We start from the raw sequence: 19813 nt of genomic DNA, 5'->3' as shown, positions 1-19813 counted from the left end.
ATAACAACGACAATAATAACAATAATAAAAATCATAATCACATTTTTTAGTGAGCTTTCCAAAATTTATAAAGTGCTTCAGCCACATAAAATAGGATTCTTTAAGTCATGAGGATTTTAAAGAAATCCGATTTTTTTTTTTTAAAAAAGACGACTTTTAAATCCAACAAAAACAATACATTTTCTCTTGTTGTGTGTGTCTGTTTGTTTTTGTTAATAAAGTTGGCGTAAAAACAGACAACCTGGGTGACCTAAGCGGCAGTGACGTGTTTCAGTTGCTAAGCTGCAGCGGACCGTCAACAGGTCGTTATTATCCAGTCAACCGGTTTAACGGTTCAACCGTCACCTGGGCTCCGGTTCACATGACCCACCGCAGCCGCCGCACAGAGGTAAACCGACGGACAGCTGCCTGAGAGCGGACCGGAGCCCGCACCGGGGGCTAATTAGCTGCTAACCGGCGGCGCTAATAAGCTAACGGTAGCTAGTGCTCGTTAAGTTGGGTAGTTAGCTCAACACCTGCGGCTAGTAGTCCAGGGAACTAGTTCGTCTCAGTTAGCGGCAGTTTGACTCAGTAAACGGACTCAGGTCATCAGTGGTTTAATGTGAGGCTTTTAAGTTCAGTCGTGAGTTAATCTGCTGCTCAAAGAGTTAATTAATTAGATCAGTACACACGAACTTAGCTCTCAGTTAGCCGCAGTTAGCATCAAATCATCACAAGTCAGGCCAGATCCATTCATAAAACACGTTTTAAACAACTACAACTGTATAATAAGCACAAAAATAACTTATCATACACAGTAAACACAATGACTAAAATACAACTGAGTAGAAACACAACAAAATAAAGCAGAAATGGCAGTAAAAAGGTGAAATCAGGGTGGAGCTCTGTTTAAATCCACATTCTAAAGTTCCTAAAACTGTCCAGAGATCAGGAGAAGCTGCTGTGAAGAATCCATCAAATCTGCTTTAGATCCTGGATCTGAGAACATCTGGTTCCTCGGTGCTCTTAACAGGTCTGAAGGTTTAAAAATTCGATTAATTAAGGAGACGACAAACCACAGCCTGATTCCAGTCATTTAATATTCAGTATCCAGAGAAGCAGAATCTCAATCTGACGACGTTGTCCTGATATTCGAAGTACATGAAGTTAATAAATTAGTCTAAATTAATGTGAATATTGTCTGGTTTCTTTCCTCTGTGACAGTAGACTGAAGATCTTTGGACAAAACAAGACATTTGAGGAAACTCTGATCCATATTTTTTGCAATTTTCTGACATTTTAGAACCAAACAAGCGATCGATTAATCTAAAAATAAATCTACACATTAATCTAAAATGAAAATAACAGTTTGTTGCAGCCCTGAAGTCCAGAAACAAACAAATGAATGTTGTTTAGGGATGTAAAACCAAAATACTGAAGTAGTTTTTGCTTCGTTGTCTGTTGATCAGCTAATCGATTAGTTTACTAGTTGTTGCAGTTCTAGGAAAGTATTATATTTTGTTATGTTGTCTGAGAATAATTATTTGTGTTTTTCTTTTCAGCTGTGTTTTAAATCGGGTGCTTGTGTCGTTTACTTCATTAATATTTTCAATACACACTTTTCCTTGTTGTGTAGTGTTTGTACTCCGTTTTCACTGCATTGGTAACACTTTATTTTAAAGGTTCTGTATTTTAATGATAGTTTCTTGGACAAATTACCTATAATTTCCTGACAATCAGCTGCTGGTTGTTTTAGCAAAAAAATCTCAGACGGTTTAGGATTAATTAAAGGACAATGGACAAAGTGTGAGCTGCTACAGTATTAATACATCTGCACATTTGAAGAAGGAAAACTAGACAGTAAATCAGATCAGTGAACAATAGCTGATAAACTGGTGTCAGGTTCCATCATGGTTTTTATAAAGATGAACAAACATCCTGTGATTTACAGCCAAGCAGCAGCAGCTTTAATAAAACTCCACCTATGTAGATCCTTTAAAAGCAGATTTTACACAATGTGTTCAGAGGCAAAGCAAAGGCCCAGAAAATAACAGGACAAAGTTAAATAAGCACCAGAATAAGAAGTAAAAACCTGATTAACAATAAAAGGACAGCATCACATAGACTTACCGTAACAGAGTTCATGATTCTGTCGGTTTGTCTGATAAGTTTGAGGAAAGGTTTTCATGAAATCAGCTGTAAAATCTCACATCAGTGTTTCTGTGCCTCAGAGGGTTGTAAGTTAGACGTTGCTGCTCTTTGAAGATTTTTCTGAGAAGTTTTTCTGAGAAATTTTTCTAAGAAGAAAGAGCAGATTAGTTTCCGTGTGGTTGTGTGAGCTCCAGATCAGTAGGAAGATCATTCTGCAGTGTTTTCTGACTCTTCTAACGGATTATCTGCTCTGTGTTTCAGGTGAAGAAGCTCAGAGCCGACAGTGAATGACAGACTGATGTCTGTCCTCATGAATTAACTCAGCGCTGGTCCGTTGTTCAGACAGAGGGACCAGTGGGACCAGTAGGACCAGTGGGACCAGTATGGCTGCTGCCAGCACCACCAAGATCTCATGGAGACTCAGTGAGTCCAAACATTGTTCACTAACACAGAAGACTGCAGAGATGCAGATTTAATCAGAGTTTTTACTTATAGTTGGCATCAATGAGTAATCAATAGTTAATATTAATGAAGTGCAGCAGATGTTATTCTAAATACTGACAGTTATTTTGATAGATAGACGGATACTTTATTCATTCCGAGGGAAATTTAAATGTTTAGCAGCGTACATACAGCAACATAAATAACAAAAGGCAGTTAGCATTAGCAAAGAGGTTAGTGTGTACAACTCTTCTAATTTTAAGATCAACAGAGTACTAAGTGAAATTAAAATTCAATCTACAGTATTTACACATTTGTAAGCACAGAAGTCTAAAAATGAAAGTGAATCTATTGATAAGAGTGGCTTTGACAGGTAGTAGAAAAGGTTCATGGACATTCTATAGTAATAGATGTGATTCTGACTGATCCCTGACCACTCAGTGATGAGATTTTAACATTTAATGTGGCATAAAAACTGATGAAATGTCTCGTTTCCATCAACCAGCAGATCTCAGCTCTACTAGAATCATGTCTTTAGAACATAAACTCTGATCAGAGGTCATGAACCTCCTCATTAGTCTTTGTCATGGTGCCCGATGCTGCTAAACTCCCACAATGCTCTCTGCTTTGACTGTAGTCTGAGTGACGCCTCCTCTGGTCTCTACAGGATTAAACAGGAAGAGGGGAACTCAAAAACTCGACCAAAAAGTCTTCAGACCGTTCAAGAAAGACTCAAAATTTGTCTAAAACCCTCAAAATGTTTTCATGATTTCGTAGAATTGTTGAAGTTGTGACAAACTAAAAACATGTCGACGCTCATCCAAAATGACTCATATTTTTATCAGAAGTGACTCCAAACTTCTTGACTCCAAATGTGTTCAAATTGACTCTAAACTTGTCTAAATGAGGGAAACCCTGTAATTAAAATCAATAATCCATAACAAATACCAGAGGTGGTGCGTCTCTATGATCCAGGTCCTCTGCAGTACTTTAGATCGTCGGTGTTTCTGCTGCTGCTCAGAGGTCGTAGTTTTCGTTCCACGTAGCTCAGAAAGCAGTAAAACACAGACAGCGGAAGGAAGGACAAAGAGGCTGAGGTGACCCTGAGTTTGTCCCTCCTGTGTTGCCGTACAGGCGAGTTCGAGGCTCATTCCAAGACGGTTTCCTGCCTGGCTCTGGCCAAACACTCGGGCCGCCTGCTGGCCACCGGAGGAGAAGACTGCAGCGTCAACATCTGGAGCATCAGCAAGGCCAACTGCATCATGGTGAGAAGATCAGGGCCGTCAATCAGTCAATCAGTCAGTCAATCAACCAACCGACCGACCGACCGACCGACCGACCGACCGACCAACCGACCATCTGTGTCTTTAGTAACAGGGTCAATATATAACTGCAGGACTCTTTGGATCATAGCGGACATTTTTGCTGTTTTCAGGCCTAAAATCAACCAAACACCACACGGCATTTTACAGAAAGATTCTTCTAAATACAACTGAGTAAAATGTAAAGCTATTTCTAAAGATATTGTAGCAAACCTGTTGACTGCTTTATACTAAATAAGTCAGAAAGTCTACCAGTCTTTTCTTCAGGAGGAAATGACATCAAAATGACTCAATGAGACACAGAATTATCACATAAAACACAAAATAAGTACAGAAAGTAGCAAAATGATCACAGAAAACCTAAAACTACCACAAACAGACTGAAAACTGCCACAAAGGGACGCAAAATGACCATAAAAGCACCTGAAATATCCACAAAACGGTCTGAAAATGACCAAAAAGAAACAACATGAGCACAAAGTCACACAAAACAACCACAAAAAGACACAACATGACGACAAACACACAGAACATGACCAAAAAAATGATACAAAATGACCACAGAAAAACACAGAATGAGTCAGTGAGACAGCATTGTCATAAAAAGAGACAAAACGACCACAAACAGACCGATAAGGACCAAAACTGACCACAGAGACACAAACTGACAAAGAAACACTTCATGACCAAAAAGGGCTCAAAAAGGCACAAAATGACTGAGAGACAGATAATTATCATACAAACACACAAAATGAGGAGAGACTCCAACATGACCACAAAAAACACGTAAAATGGTCACAAACAGACTGAAAACGGCCACAAAAATGCACAAAGTGACCATAAAACGGACTTAAAGTGAGCACAGAGAATCAGAATGAAGAATAACACTTCTGGAGAGGTGTTTTTATAACGGGTTACTGAAAGCTATTTAACTTATTTTCCATGTAAAATGTGACATATTACCAAAAAAAGAAATATCTGTCCTGACTATCTCAGCTTAGTAAAAGAACCCAATCCAAACTGTTTGTGGATCAGCTCGTTTATTGTTTAGCTCATTAGAAGGTGGTTGGTGTTAAATTCAGACTTTTTTTAGATGATATTTTAGTGATATTCAGTCCTTTTTATTAAGAAGTGATTGTTTCCATAATAAATAATGATGGAATTTGTACAGACATGATCATAATGAACATTAAAACTTTATTTTTTTATATTAGAAGAAGCATCTTTAAAGGAGTGTTCTCTCTGATTTTCGTAAAGAACCTTTCGGGTTCTCTCTGTTTATTCTCGTCTTTGCTGCTGATTCGTCCTCAGAGTCTGACGGGTCACAAGAACCCGGTGGAGTGCGTTGAGATCAACTCGACCGACGAGCAGGTCGTCACCGGATCTCAGTCCGGTTCGGTCCGAGTCTGGGACCTGGAGGCGGCCAAGAGTAAGACCCGTTAGCCGTTGTGTTCGTTAACGAGGTGTTTTAATTAATCAGTCCTTCAGTGTGCTTCTGTCTGCAGTTCTCAGGACTCTGACGGGACACAGAAGCAGCATCACCAGTCTGAGCTGCCACCCGTTTGGAGAATACATCGCCTCCAGCTCCATGGACATGAACATCAAGGTAGCCGTGGGTTCCAGGAGGACTGTGTTTAGTGATGAAAGAAATCTGCATTTATTGACTTTCTCTTTGTTTTTCCTGTTTGTTTCTGTTCCTGCCGTCAGCTGTGGGACGTTCGGAGGAAAGGATACATCTTCAGTTTCTCTGTAAGAACTCTGTGGATGGTTTTAGATGTTTGCATGAAGACACGATGAGGAGGATTCTAGTCTGCTTCAGAGTCCATTCAGTCCAAACTAATAGCGGCAGTCTGAGTGAAAAACGTTCACCAGCGTCAGAATGTCTCAGCCTTTCTCTTCACCTGTTTAAAAATAAATACAAACTCTGATTCTTGGTTAAAACAAAACTGCACTGAGGCATGAAAACTGTTTAACATTAAAACAGAAAAGTCATGTTCAGACTCAGTCAGCTGGAAGCAGCAGATAAACGCTCAGAATACGTTAGTTTATGGATTATTTAGGACAATAAAAGTGATTCCAAAACGACTTTCATAGTAACAAGTAAACAAAGCTGAAAGTCTTCTAAACGAGGTAAATGCAAGAAGATTTAAATATTCAACTAAGTATGATGGATATTCAGCTTCTGGCCTTCAAACAGATTTATAGACTTCAGGTTTAGTAGTGATGTATCGATAAAAAACAAGTTGGAATATTTCACTAAACTGATGATAAATTAGAAAAAATACTTGAATATTGTGCTAAAAGGTTTAATAGAAACATAACAGATAAAGTTAATTAATTCTCTAAAATAATGATCAATCATATTTGAGTGAAAGGAAACGAGTTAAATATGAATCTAAATGTGATGGATGAACGTCTGTCCAGGTTCTGCTCCAGCATCTAAACACTGACTGCTGGACTGGAACATTTAAATCTGTAATCAGTAATGAGCTGCTTTGATCATTAAAATAAACCCATCAACACGTTCAACAGTTTTCTACCAGTCTGACAGCAGCAGCTTTTTACCGTCACAAATGTTTATGTTCTCCATTAAAACAACCTGTTCACACAAAAAGACACAAAAATGACGAGGAAAGATGCCAGATTAACACAAAATAACACCAAAATAACAAAAAAGTAAAACAATGCTTAAATAACACAACAATGACAGAAAAGATCCTTAGAAAATTTTAAAAAACGAAACAAAAAGACACAAAAGGATTCTTAGACAACGATAAAGATGACAAAAAAGACAGAAAACACTGGTAAAATAACTAAAAAAAGGCACAGAAATGACAAAAATAAAGCCAAATTTAACATTAAAATAGCAGACACAAAACATTGCTGAAATAACTAAAAAAAGACACAAAAGGATGCAAAAATGACACAAAAATCCCACAAGAGGATGCTTAAATAACCAGAAAATGACACAAATATGACAACAAAAGACACAAAAGGATGCCTTATTTAAGACAAAAATGACAGAAGATACAAAATGATGCTAGAATAACTAAAAATTGTATAAAAACACACAAAAATCCCACAAAAGGATGCTACAATAACAAGAAAATGACACAAAAAGACAGGAAAAGAAAAAAAGATGGCTGAATGACTAAAAAAAATGAAAAAATGACACAAAATGTAACATAAAAACAACAGAAGACACAAAACAGTGCTTCAAAAAAGAAACAAAAATAACAAAAGGATGCTTAAATAACAGAAAAATGACAAAAAAATGAAGCCAAATTTAACACTAAAATGACAGAGACACAAAACAATGCTAAAATAACACAAAAGGTTGTTTAAATGCTTAAAAAAATGGCAGAAAAGGACCCACAATGTTGGGCTGATTTAGTGGAGTCAGATAATGCGTTAAAGCTGTTTGTGTGACGAGTTTGAAGCAGGAAGTAGAAAAGCTCCTTCACAGTCGTTAGCTTTAGTTTTTCTGACGTCTGACTGTCCCTTTGACTTCAGAAAACGTTCTCTTCTGCTGTTCCAGGGTCACTCTGAGGCCGTCAGGAGTTTGGCCTTCAGTCCTGATGGGAAGTGGTTGGCCTCAGCCAGCGACGACTGCTCTGTGAAGGTAGGAACCGATCAGAACTATTGATCTGCTGCTGATACGGATCAATACACGTGTCTGTAGAGGCCAGGATGAAACGATGAATGCCTCTGATATTAAATGTTATCAGCCAGATGTCTGCTGTTTGTGAAGCTCAGTTTTTAAAGGATTAGTTTGTTTTTCAGATAATTCCTTCATAATAAAGTGCTTTTTTAAAAAGAGGCTCTCATCTCCATTAAAGCCTTTAAAAGTCCAAGCCGATGGAAGCAGGAGAACCCATAAAACCAGCCGATTACAGCAGTGGAATATTATGAATTTATCACAGAAGTTATTTAGAAAACAGTCAGAGCTGTTTCCAGTATTAGTTTCTGAGTTATAATAAATAAAACATCCAGAGCCTCCAAACGTCTCCGTAAAGAGTGGCATTTAGGAAATTCATCTAATAAAACAAATGAAATGAAATGAGCCATGCTTCAGTGTTAAAAACAACAAACATGGAACATTTCCAGAGAGAGAGAAAAACTTTCTACAGCCTCTGAAGAGTTCTAGAAACCTGGATGTGTTTCTGTTTCTGATAGTTCACCAGAGGAACCTTTAAAAAGTGGCTCTTTAAAATCATTTGAAAATGGTCCAACAAGACTCAGTTTGTCTGAAATGACAAAAGCTTTTCCTGAATGACTTCTAAAAGTGTCCACAGTCACCTGAAAAATGTCCAAACTGAGCCAGGAATTTACCAAAACACCTCCAACTTCTGCACGTCGCCTCAGAAGCTTCCCAACATGAGAACAGATTTGCCCCAAATACTAAAAACCCGTTCAAAATGTCTCCAAAATGACTCAAAATTTGACTAAAACGACAAAAACATGTTCAGAATTATTCAAAATGTTTCCTGAACTGGTTAAAAAATAATAAAGTAAAGAAGTGCTCACAATAACTCAAAAACTGTCCTAAAATATTTAGAAAATTAAAAAAAAACATCCAGTCAGTTTAATTTTAGGACCAGCTGTGATCTTAAGTATTATGGGATGTATCCTAATGTGAACAGTTTAGAGTCCTGGAAACAATCCGTGGTTCCCTGGATGTGAGTCTGACTACCACAGTGAAGCATGGAGGTGGAAGTATTATTATATGGGGCTGGAGGAAAGTTTACAAAGGTCATTGTGGGTGAACTTTAAGGCTCAGATCAGCATGTTGGTAGGTGGTCAGAACTAGTAGAGACGATGGAAGGAGAAACCAGGATCATCTGGAGACAGGATTCAGCCCGAGGAAGACTCGTCCTCTAACGCCCATGTTTCATTCTCGTCCTGCTGTCCTCTGTGTCTGTAATGTGTCTCTTCTGTCTCAGCTGTGGGACTTGGCTCAGGGGAAAGTCATCAAAGAGTTCAGATCTCACGCTGCAGCCGTCAACACCGTCCAGTTCCACCCCAACGAGTACCTGCTGGCGTCCGGCAGCTCCGACAGGTGCGCTCTCTGTCACATTTAAATATCCACTGAAGGACGCTAATGTCCAGAGAAGAACCCAGAACGTTGGATCAGTCACATTCACACTTCTGGTTTGGTTTTATCTGCACGTTAGAGTCAAAGTTTTATCACTCCATACAACATAAAAGTCTGTCAACAACCAGAAAGGAAAAACTGTTCTTCACGATTTCCTGAAAGAAGGAAAAGCGTGTTCTGTGAATCAGGCTGTGAATGTGTGAAGAAAACTTTCAGTAAAATTAACAGACAGAAATAAGACTGGAAAGTTTGGTGGAAATGGGAGACGCTCAACAGAGTTTTGTGTCGGTTTGTGGTTGTTTTGTGTCTCTTTGTGGTTGTTTTGTGTCTGTTTGTGGTTGTTTTGTGTCTCTTTGTTGTTTTGTGTCTCTTTGTGGTTGTTTTGTGTCTCTTTGTTGTTGTTTTGTGTCTCTTTGTGGTTGTTTTGTGTCTCTTTGTTGTTGTTTTGTGTCTCTTTGTGGTTGTTTTGTGTCTCTTTGTGGTTGTTTTGTGTCTCTTTGTGGTTGTTTTGTGTCTCTTTGGGGTTGTTTTGTGTTTCTTTGGGGTTGTTTTGTGTCTCTTTGTGGTTGTTTTGTGCCTCTTTGTGGTTGTTTTGTGTCTCTTTGTGGTTGTTTTGTGTCTCTTTGTGGTTGTTTTGTGTCTCTTTGTTGTTGTTTTGTGTCTCTTTGTGGTTGTTTTGTGCCTCTTTGGGGTTGTTTTGTGTCTATTTGTTGTTTTGTGTCTCTTTGTGGTTGTTTTGTGTCTCTTTGTGGTTGTTTTGTGTCTCTTTGTGGTTGTTTTGTGCCTCTTTGGGGTTGTCACTGAGTTTTGAGGTACTTTGGTTCGTGTTTGGAGTATTTTATGGGGCTGGTTGATATATTTTAGCATCCTGCTGAAGTGTTTGTTTGTGTGTTTGTTGTGTAACTGTTACGTTGTCTTGATGTTTCCTGCAGAACCATCAAGTTGTGGGATCTGGAGAAATTTACGATGATCGGCTCGTTGGAGGGAAACACGACTCCAGTCAGGTGAGTTTCATCATATGACCTGTGGTGACCTCTGATGACCTGTGGTGACCTCTGATGACCTGTCGTGACCTCTGATGACCTTTGGTGACCTCTGATGATCTCTCCCTGTGCTTTCAGGTGCATGTTGTTCAGTCCGGACGGCTGCTGTCTCTACAGTGGAGCTACAGATTGTCTCCGTGTGTTTGGTTGGGAACCAGACCGCTGCTTCGACATGGTGTCGGTGGGTTGGGGGAAGGTGTCCGACCTGGCCATCTGCAACCAGCAGCTGGTGTGTAGCGCCGCCTGCAGGACACTAGCAGCACTGCAGCTGTAGATACTACGCAGGTTTTATAAATGGAATGTTCATGCCCAACATTTTCAGATGCAGCAGTTTCCAGATGTTCCCTAAACGCCCCACAGTCATCAGTAGATGTGATGATGCATCACATGGCCTCTGCAGCATCTGGTGATCCCTCAAGGCTGACAGTCCTCAGTAGAAGCTACAGTTTCCAGATGTCATCTACTGATGACTGTGAGGTGATTATGGAACATCTGGAAACCGCAGCATCTGGTGGTCCCTAAATGTCTCACAGGCATCAGTTGAAGCTACATTTTCTAGATGTTCCCTAAACGTTTCCCAGAAACCCTGATAGTTTCATGACAGTCTAATGATCCAGCTACCAGGCTACGGTTCCACCTGGATGCCTCAGACCTGCTGATTTCTGTCTGGTCTCCGTCAGATCGCGGCGTCCCACCACCTGTCTATTGTGTCGTCCTACGTGGTCGACCTGAAGCGGGTGAAGAAGAGCGGCGGCTCCGTGATCCAGGGAATCATCCAGCACAACCAGCCGCTCACAGAGCCCAAGGATCCCAAAGGAGCCACGATACGAAGGAGCTACGAGAGACCGACGACCACCTGTAGCAGGTAGGAGAGTTCACCTGTAGCAGGAAGGAAGGAGAGCTCACCTGTAGCAGGAAGGAAGGAGAGCTCACCTGTAGCAGGAAGGAAGGAGAGTTCACCTGTCGCGCTCTGACAGCAGAACCTCACCTGGAGCTAAAACAGATGATGGAGTTAACGTTCATCAGATAGATCTGGGGTGAAAACTTCTACCAGAAAACTGACTTTCTCGACCACATGTTGTGATGTCACTGAGTCGCGCTGTGATGTCATCAGATTGAAGCAGCGCGCAGATGCTGATAGGCGGAGCCCCGAAGGAGAGAGGCGGAGCCCCAGCGAGGAGGAAGCAGACGAGAAGCTGTCGTCAGCAGAGATCCACAACGCAGAGGACTACAGGGAGATCTTCCAGCCAAAGAACGCCATCTGTAGGTGGAGCGCTGCCATCACACCTTTTATATGTTTACCCCCCACCCATTTCATTTATTTATTTATTTCGAACATGTCATTAATAACAATCAAAAATGATTCACAAAACAACAAAAATAGTCCACCATGCTTCTCATACAAGGAGAATAAGAGGAAATCAGACAAAAAGAACTTCAACATGTTCCAAAGGGAGTGGGAAGAAGTTAAATCCTATTTAATCCCACCCCTAAATTCATTCACCCATTACAGTCAATGCCATAAAATATGCAATGAAAAAACAAATTCACCACCAACAGTTTTGCTTCGGCAAAAGGACAAATCACATCATCACTATACATCAGTTAATTTAAAGTCAGTACCACTGTCACCCCTAGTGGTCATAATGTTCGTCTTCACAATGCCTCCCAAAGATTGTATTTAACCACGGCCGACGGGTACATCGGCGGGGTTATTGCGTTCGGTGTGGTATCTGGCTGGGTAAGTATGTATGTATGTATGTATGTGACTATGTCCGGTCCGATATATCTGCAGGTGCTGAAGTCAGGATAATCAAACTTGGCACTGAAGATCAGTCTAAGGTCCCCTGCTCAGTTGTGGAGTTACAGGTCAGCAGATCAAGTAGGGAGGGAGATACGTAGGATGATCAAAATTGATACATATCGCATCAGTTGTATAGGGAGGACAGGGTTTTCACCAGTAGAGGGCGTGGTTCTGCCCTCTACTGAGGGCTCGTCTAGTTCTATTTGAAGTGGTTGATGCTTGGAGTTTCAGTTCCACCTCAAGATTATTCCAGAGCCATACCCCGTTTACTGTAGGACTAAAACCTTTCCTGTTGTTCCATATTTTGGTATCCTAAAATTTAATTCTTCTCTTAGTGCAGAACCACCAACACATTCCTGAAATTTACTCTACATTTGGCGTGGTAACAATTTTTTCCTCACTTTGAAAAAAGGTAGTGTCTACAGATACGGACCCGTATCCGTAGCCATTTGCCAGACAGATACGGACCCGTACGCGAGTCTCGCGAGTCAAGAAGCTGCTAACCACTGCAAACTGTTGAAAGGTAAGCAAAGGTTAAGGTTAGGGTTAGTGTTAGGGTCAGGTTTAGGGTCCCTACCTGTAGTACCGATGCTACGGGTCCGTACCGCTAGCGTCTACCGGGAGTCATGTGACCAGATCCCGCGTATCTGATTGGCAAATGGAAAGTGCCGTATCCGTAGTCCACAGGCTACGGGTACGGGTCCGTACCTCTAGCAACAACCTTGAAAAAAAATTGTGCAGTTTGAAATTCTTCAATTTCATAAGCTTTCATAATTTTTGATTTTAAAAATAATGAATTTGTGTGTTCAAGAAAATTTACCTTGTGTATTTTTTCAGAAATAAAGATTGTTTCTTAATGAGAATTAGTTGGGGACAGCTTAAATATACTGATGTTCCCTGAACACCTCACAGTCATCAGTAGAAACTGTAGGTTCCAGATGTTCCCTGAACGCCTCACTAGTCTCCGTCAGTTCCTGCAGCAGCTCAGAGACAAACATTAGTTTAAATAAGCTGCTCTGACGTCACATTTACCTGAAACCAGGTGAGTTTTTCTACCTGCACTCTGACAGACCTGCTAAATGCTGACTAATGAAAGCATTCAGTTGGACCTGACAGAGTTCTACTCACCTGTGTGATGCTTCAACTCTGTACAGGTGTTTTACTGCAAAGATTTGTAAAATATTTAATTTTTACTTCATGTTCTTTTGTCCTAGAGGGACATGAAGACAGACCAGAAGCTTCCTGTTATTTGGGTGTTTCAGGCCCAGTTCTGTGTTGTTTGTTCTGTTAATGAGAGGTTGATCTGCTCGGTACCGACTCCGTTCTGGTCTCTTCCAGCTCGTACTCCTCCCAGGATGTCCGAACCGTTCCCTGCTCCTCCAGAGGACGGTGAGTCCCACAGTAGACACACCATTTAACCAGAAATGTAAATAAATATCCACCGTGTTCTCTGTTAAACCGTCGTGTCTGCTTGGTTTTATTGTGTTTCGTCCTCAGAGACTGTTCTGGCCATCGGCCATCAGCTGAAGGACCTGGTGTCTCCTTTTCCTGACAAACTGCAGGTCAGTGAATGCATCAGCTTCAGTAGAGAAGCTTCTGATTTTATAGTCTTTGTTTTTATTTATAAAGCAGAGAAAATAAGGACACACAGATAGTTTGTCTCTTTGTGGTCATTTTGTGCCTCTTTGACTTTTATTAACGATGTGTTTGACTTTAAAGTCTTCCTGTGGTGAACTAGAACCAGAACATCTGCTCTGAGCTTTCTCCAGTTCTTCCTGTTCTTCTGCTGCAGGCGGCTCAGCCGGTCACCTCCACTCCGGTCCAGAGGGTGGAACCCACCGTGGTCTCTAACGTGAAGCGTCCTTCGGTAGTCGGACCCCCGTCCTCCAGCCAGAACCCCCCTCAGCCTCCGGTCATCACGGCCAAACAGAAACCACAACCCAAGATCATCCTGAGCACCAGGAACGAACCCATCGGGCTCAACGTGTCCGACTTCCTGCCTGTGAGTGGAGCTCTGAGGTTCTGTTTAACTTCCTGTCGGTCCTGTTTAACTTCCTGTCTGGTTTCAGTCTCCAGCCAATCACAGACCAGGAGCTCTGAGCGACGACGAGGCCGTGACCCAGATCAAGAAGGGCCATGACACCATGTGTGTGATGCTGAGCAGCCGACACAAGAACCTGGAGACGGTCCGAGCCGTGTGGGTCCGAGAGGACATCAAGGTGAGGCTCAGCTCACCTGCAGCACATCTGGATCAGCACATCTGCATCAGCTGCTCACCGTAGACACTCCTGATCCAATAATAATAATAATATGGAGCCCTTTTCAGGACACTTTACAAAGTAGCAAAGAACACAGATACATAAACAGTGGATCTCTGAGCTGGAGGCAGAAAGGATGTCTACAATATGGAGAGTGTTACTTTATTTATTCCTCCATAAAGCTGCAGAGAACCGACACAACTGTGACTTAAATGTTGATGAATTCTTGGAGCTGATCAGTAATCAATCATCTGATTGATTCTGCTGATTAATGGGTGAATCAGTGTTTATAGATGAGCTGTTTCTCTGCAGAGCGCTCTGGATACTGCTGTCTCCATCAACGACCTGTCCATAGTGGTGGACATCCTGAACATCATCAACCTGCAGCCGTGAGGAAAACACAACGAAACACACACAATATAACACACTGTAACACAATATAACACACTGTAACACACTGAAACGCTCTAAAACACACACATAATCTATACTCTGCCATCTCTACTGTGTTTCTACTGTTTCAGCTCTCTATGGAAGTTGGATCTGTGTACCACCGTCCTTCCTCAGATCGACAAACTGCTGCAGAGTAAATATGAGAGGTGAGTTTAGTTATTACTGCAGTTATCAATACAATAACTTTATTTGATAAGGATCCCACAGTGGGGAAAGTTCACCGTTACAGCAGCTCCAAATGAGAGAAAGTAGTTTAAGTACAGAATGAATAGAAACACACAGTGCAAAAACACAGAGAACATTATATACAGAGAAGATTTGTTTTAAAGAAGACTGTTTACATGAGGTTGAAAAATAACAGTTATTGCACATAAGTGAGGGAGAAAAGTGCAGCAGTGACAGAGGTAGACCGGTTTATACGGAGGAGTTATAAAGTCTGACTGATGTTGGCATGAATGACCTGCAGAAACATTCCTTACACTTAGGGTGGACCAGTCTGTTGCTGAAGGAGCTTTTTAAGGAGTTCAGTCTGATGCAGAGGGTGGGAGGAGTTTTCATGATAGAACACTCCACCACCTCCATGGAGTCCAGGATCAGCCACAGACTGAGCTGATCTTTTTATCAGTCTGTTTAGTCTGTTTTTATCACTCTCAGAGCACCCCCCCTCCCCAGCACACCACTGCATAGAAGACCATGGATGTCCCCACAGTGTCATAGAAGGTCCTCAGTGGTCTGCTCACACCAAATGATGAGTCTCCTCAGCAGGTATAAACGACACGGATCCTTCTTATACAGAGAGTCAGTGTGATCTGTCCACTCCAGTTTGTTGTTTAGGTGAACAGCAGGTACTTGTAGGTCCTCACTCTCTCAATGCCAAGTCCCTGGATGTTCAGCGGTGGAGAGTTTCCTGTGGTAATCCATCACCATCTCCTTTGTCTTGCTGGCATTCATTTGGAGGTGGTTCTGCTCACACCAGCAGACAAAGTCCATGATGACCTTCCTGTACTCACAGTCGTTCCCCTCTGACATCCTATGATGGCAGTGTCATCAGAGAACCTCTGGAGATGACGACTATCTGTGGAGTAGCAGAAGTCTGATGTATAGAGGGTGAAGAGGAAAGGTGAGAGTACGGTACCCTGGGGGGCTCCTCGACCTCCACATCAGACAGTCCTGTAGCCTCACATACTGCTGTCTGTCTGTGAGGTAGTCCATGGTCCATGCAGCCAGATGGTCTCTGACCCCCATCCTCTCCATCTTCACCCTCAGCAGTGAGGGTTGGATTGTATTGAAGGCACTGGAGAAGTCAAAGAACATGATCCTCACGGTGTTTCTAGTGTCCTCCAGGTGAGACAGTGATCTCTGCAGCAGGTAGAGGACGGCGTCATCGTCCCAATGCCAGGTTACGCAAACTGCAGGGGATCCATGTTTGGGCTCACCAGGGGGTGAAGAATTAGTTACCAGTACAATAACTTTAGTAGTTATCAGAACGATGTACAAATAAAACAGAAGATCTGAGCAGAAACAGGTCCTCTGGTTCCTCCATGGAGTCTGTTATCAGAAATAAAGGATCAAATAACAGACTTTAGATCCTCTCAGTTCCTGCTGTGGAGCTGCTCTGGTTCCTGTAGAGATGTTGAAGCATCCAATCAGCTTCCTGCTCTCTGTTTCCATAGCTACATGCATCCAATCAGCTTCCTGCTCTCTGTTTCCATAGCTACATGCAGACCGGCTGCACATCTGTGAAGCTCATCATGAAACATTTCTGGGTCCTGATCTCAGACACGCTGAAGGCCACGCCGTCTGTAGGAGTGGACATCAGCAGAGAGGAGCGGTGAGTAGAACCAGAACCAGAACCAGCGGGTAGAACCAGAACCAGCAGGTAGAACCAGTTTAGACTAGTAGCATCACATCAGAAGTCTTTTCATGTAGAACCGGTTCTTGTAGATCTTCGGTGAAGACATCCCAGGTCTGTGGAGGATCTCAGGACTAAAACCTTGTTTAGTTAGTTGATGTTTCGGTTCTGATCCGTTCCAGGTGCTGAAGCTCATATTCACCTGAGTGGAGGATCTCAGAACTGAACCATAAGAACCTGATAACTGGTGTCGCTTCCTTCACTCCTCTCTGTCCAGATGTGTCCACTGGTGTCCTCCCGATGTTGGTGGATGCTGAGTTCTGACCCAATCTGTTGGTGGTGGACGTGAACACAGATGCTTGTTGGGTTCTTTGGAACATTCTGGAACATCAGGAACATCAGTGTCCCTCATGGTTCTGGTTTGTGTGGATCTGACAAAGATCCAGTTTGGGGAACATCACCTTCTAGGAGCTTCTCTGACGGTTTAGTTCTTTCTCTGACCCGATGGTGTCGGTTCTGATGACCTCCAGTGAATCAGACAGGAAATATTCATCTGTGCTTCCTGTCTGATTCCTCCTCCGTGTCCCAGATGATCCAGCTTCCTGTGATCCAGGCTCTCAGGAACAAACTGGATCTTTGTCAGAACCACACAAAGACCGAGAACCATGAGGGACACTGATGTTCCTGATGTTCCAGAAGGTTCTGAAGAACCCAACAAACATCTGTGTTCACGTCCACCACCAACTGATCAGGTCAGAACTCAACGTCCACCAACATCTGGAGGACACCAGTGGACACATCTGGACGGAGAAGACTGAAAGCTGGTGTACGGCACCACTGATCAGGTTCTTACGGTTCTGGCATCCGTCCAACACCTGGACCCACCGTCCGTTCACAGGTTCTGTTCAGCTCTTCATGTCTGAGATGTTCTGGTCTACTGCTGATGTTCCTCGTCTCCTTTCAGACACCAGAAGTGCAGATTGTGCTGCAAGCAGCTGAAGAACCTCAGCAACATTGTGAAGAACAAGGCGGCCCAGGTCGGTCGCCACGGCAGCACCTTCAGAGAGCTGCAGCTGCTGATGGCGCCACTCGACGATTCGCTCTGAGGTCTTCAGACGGGTTCCTGCTCTGAAGAACCTCGAGGCTTCTGCTCACAGAAGAAGAAACATTGAGAAAGATGTTGATCTGCTGCCAGGAAGTCCTTCATCTCCCTCAGAATCAGAGGAGGAGTGTGATCTCCACCTGAACAACCTGCTGGCACCAGAAGAACCAGAATCCTGCTGAGATGTCGAGTCAGAAACACCTGAAAGTTCTAGATTGTTTCCTGTTGATCCTAAAACACAATGACCTGCCGTCAGACAATCAACGGAACCAAAAGACACAACAGGAGCTCTGAAATACGACTGAAGTCAGACAACATCTAAACACTGAAGACAAACCAGGAGCTTCGATGTCCAGAAGTCCACAAAGTCCATAAAGTCCACCTTCAGACTGAAAGCTGCAATGATTAATCAATGACTTTAATCAGTTTAAGTAATAATCTGATAAAAAGAACTGTCTAAATTCTTTTATTTTAGCTCCTTCAATGTGAGTATTTTCTGGTTTCTTTCCTAAACTGAAGATCTTTGGATGAAACAGGACATCTGAGGAAAACATCCACATTAGTCAACGTTTACTGAGCAAACAGCCCAACTGGAAACGCTTCAGTTTTAGTCCAACAGCTTGGCCTGTAGTTTCTGTGGAATTAAAACTCCATCACACTCAGTAGTTTAAAGCAGCTCCTAGGAGGATTTAGTTCCTGTTGGACAAAGGCTGTTTCTGTCTGGATGCTAAGCTAAGCTAAGCTAAGCTGCTGATGGTAGAGACCAGTCAGTACCTACAGATCTATCTATGGACGCTGTAGAACCTCTGGAGGATCTGGGATGTTCATGATGTTCAGGGTGTCTCTGGTTAACGATGAACTCTGGTCGTCTCTGAGGAGGAAACCAGAAAAACTCAGAAACACTTTCTGATGTGCACAAGTTTTCACTTTTCTACTTTCCACTCTTATTCACTGTAAATGTACAGTTACTGTTTATTTAAATAAAGAACTCAATGATGGAATTCACCTGGAGTCTGTTTAAAGCAGTATTTCAGAATATACTACGACATACTATGACATTTTGATGTTTTTATGACATACCGTTAGCTCTGTCTCCAGCACTGACCTGTCTCCCTACAGGAAGATTGGGACATTTGTATTTCTGTGTGTTTTCATTCACAGAGAGATGGAGTCCCTGCTGAACATTATACACCTGGAAGAACCCTTTTTGAGCGACAATAACTATCACTTTATGCTTAAATGCTTTGTTGTAAAGACACCTTATCTCTGCTCTAACCAAACCCTTCCTCCCCCCTGGAATGCTCACTGGAGACATCTCTGCCTGTCTCTGGGAGCCATAAAAACTTTTATGACCTGCTGGAGCACATGAACACAGAGAGACTTTCTTTAAGGAGCCAGAACCTCTTCAAAATTCATATTTCTGAGATTTATTTTGTTCTTACAGGTTTACCAAAGTTACTGAAAATCTGTTGACGGAAGCATATCCAAATCTGACGGTTCTATCTATTACTGAAGTGCAGATATTAAAATATGATGTTAATTCAATTTCTTCCAAAGGATACAATGATTTGGAATGAATTCCATTAATAATCTCTGAATTTTCCCTCTTCCTATTTAGGTTGAAAGGATGAATTCTTGTTTATTCGTGACCAGATGTATGACATGTTATCATATTTTCACTGTGACATATTTTTAGTTTATCCAGAACAAACATGTATAATAATTCACATAAGATGCCCATATGTATTAACCTGCACATTTAGGAACATGTGGTCACGTCTACTTAAATGGATTATGGTGAAGGAATAGACAGATCGCGTTTTGCGCATTTAAGACTATATTTTTAACAGATTCTTGATGATTTCAGCTCTCTGCCCCCTCCTCTGTGAAACAGGGGAATCCTTGTTGCTGGGCGGATTTCGCTTCCTCTGCCTCTGGCTCCGCCCCCAGGGCCTCTGACCTTTAAAAGCCGAAGCAGCCATAGATATAAATAGAAACGAGATGCCTCACCGGCCAATGAGCCTTGTGTCAGTGCGCTGCCATCTTGGAACGGGAGCAAGCGGGAGGGTCATTCCGTGTGGTTTCACCAGATGGTGGTTGCTGTATGGAGTTAGAACAGTCTCATAATTCACAAATGCACACAGAAGAATTCACAAATGTAAACTGCAATCCACAAATGCACACAGAAGAATTCACACATGTGAACTGGGGTTCACAAATTAAACTGCAATCCACAAATAAATTAAGAAAGTTCACAAATGTGTTTCTGCATTCACAAACTGCTTTTGTGTGTGAATCTCTTTTGAGACTGCT

General features: G+C 42.1%; 1 protein-coding gene across 1 annotated transcript; it reads left to right on the top strand.

Moving 5' to 3' along the window:
* The first annotated feature begins 246 nt into the window (after positions 1-246).
* On the top strand, positions 247-18505 carry katnb1 (katanin p80 (WD repeat containing) subunit B 1). Its single transcript, XM_051938807.1, has 20 exons — positions 247-388; positions 2392-2553; positions 3706-3836; positions 5205-5322; positions 5399-5499; positions 5601-5642; positions 7432-7515; positions 8837-8952; positions 9921-9992; positions 10110-10260; positions 10712-10896; positions 11146-11294; positions 13174-13224; positions 13333-13397; positions 13628-13837; positions 13905-14054; positions 14406-14482; positions 14618-14692; positions 16261-16377; positions 17363-18505. The coding sequence occupies exons 2-20, from the start codon at positions 2514-2516 to the stop codon at positions 17502-17504; spliced, it is 2076 nt and encodes a 691-aa protein (XP_051794767.1). The 5' UTR covers positions 247-388; positions 2392-2513; the 3' UTR covers positions 17505-18505.
* Positions 18506-19813: the final 1308 nt, after the last annotated feature.

Source organism: Acanthochromis polyacanthus, chromosome 2, assembly GCF_021347895.1.
Source record: "Acanthochromis polyacanthus isolate Apoly-LR-REF ecotype Palm Island chromosome 2, KAUST_Apoly_ChrSc, whole genome shotgun sequence".
NCBI lineage: Eukaryota > Metazoa > Chordata > Actinopteri > Pomacentridae > Acanthochromis > Acanthochromis polyacanthus.
This window is presented reverse-complemented; position numbering and strand designations above follow the sequence as displayed.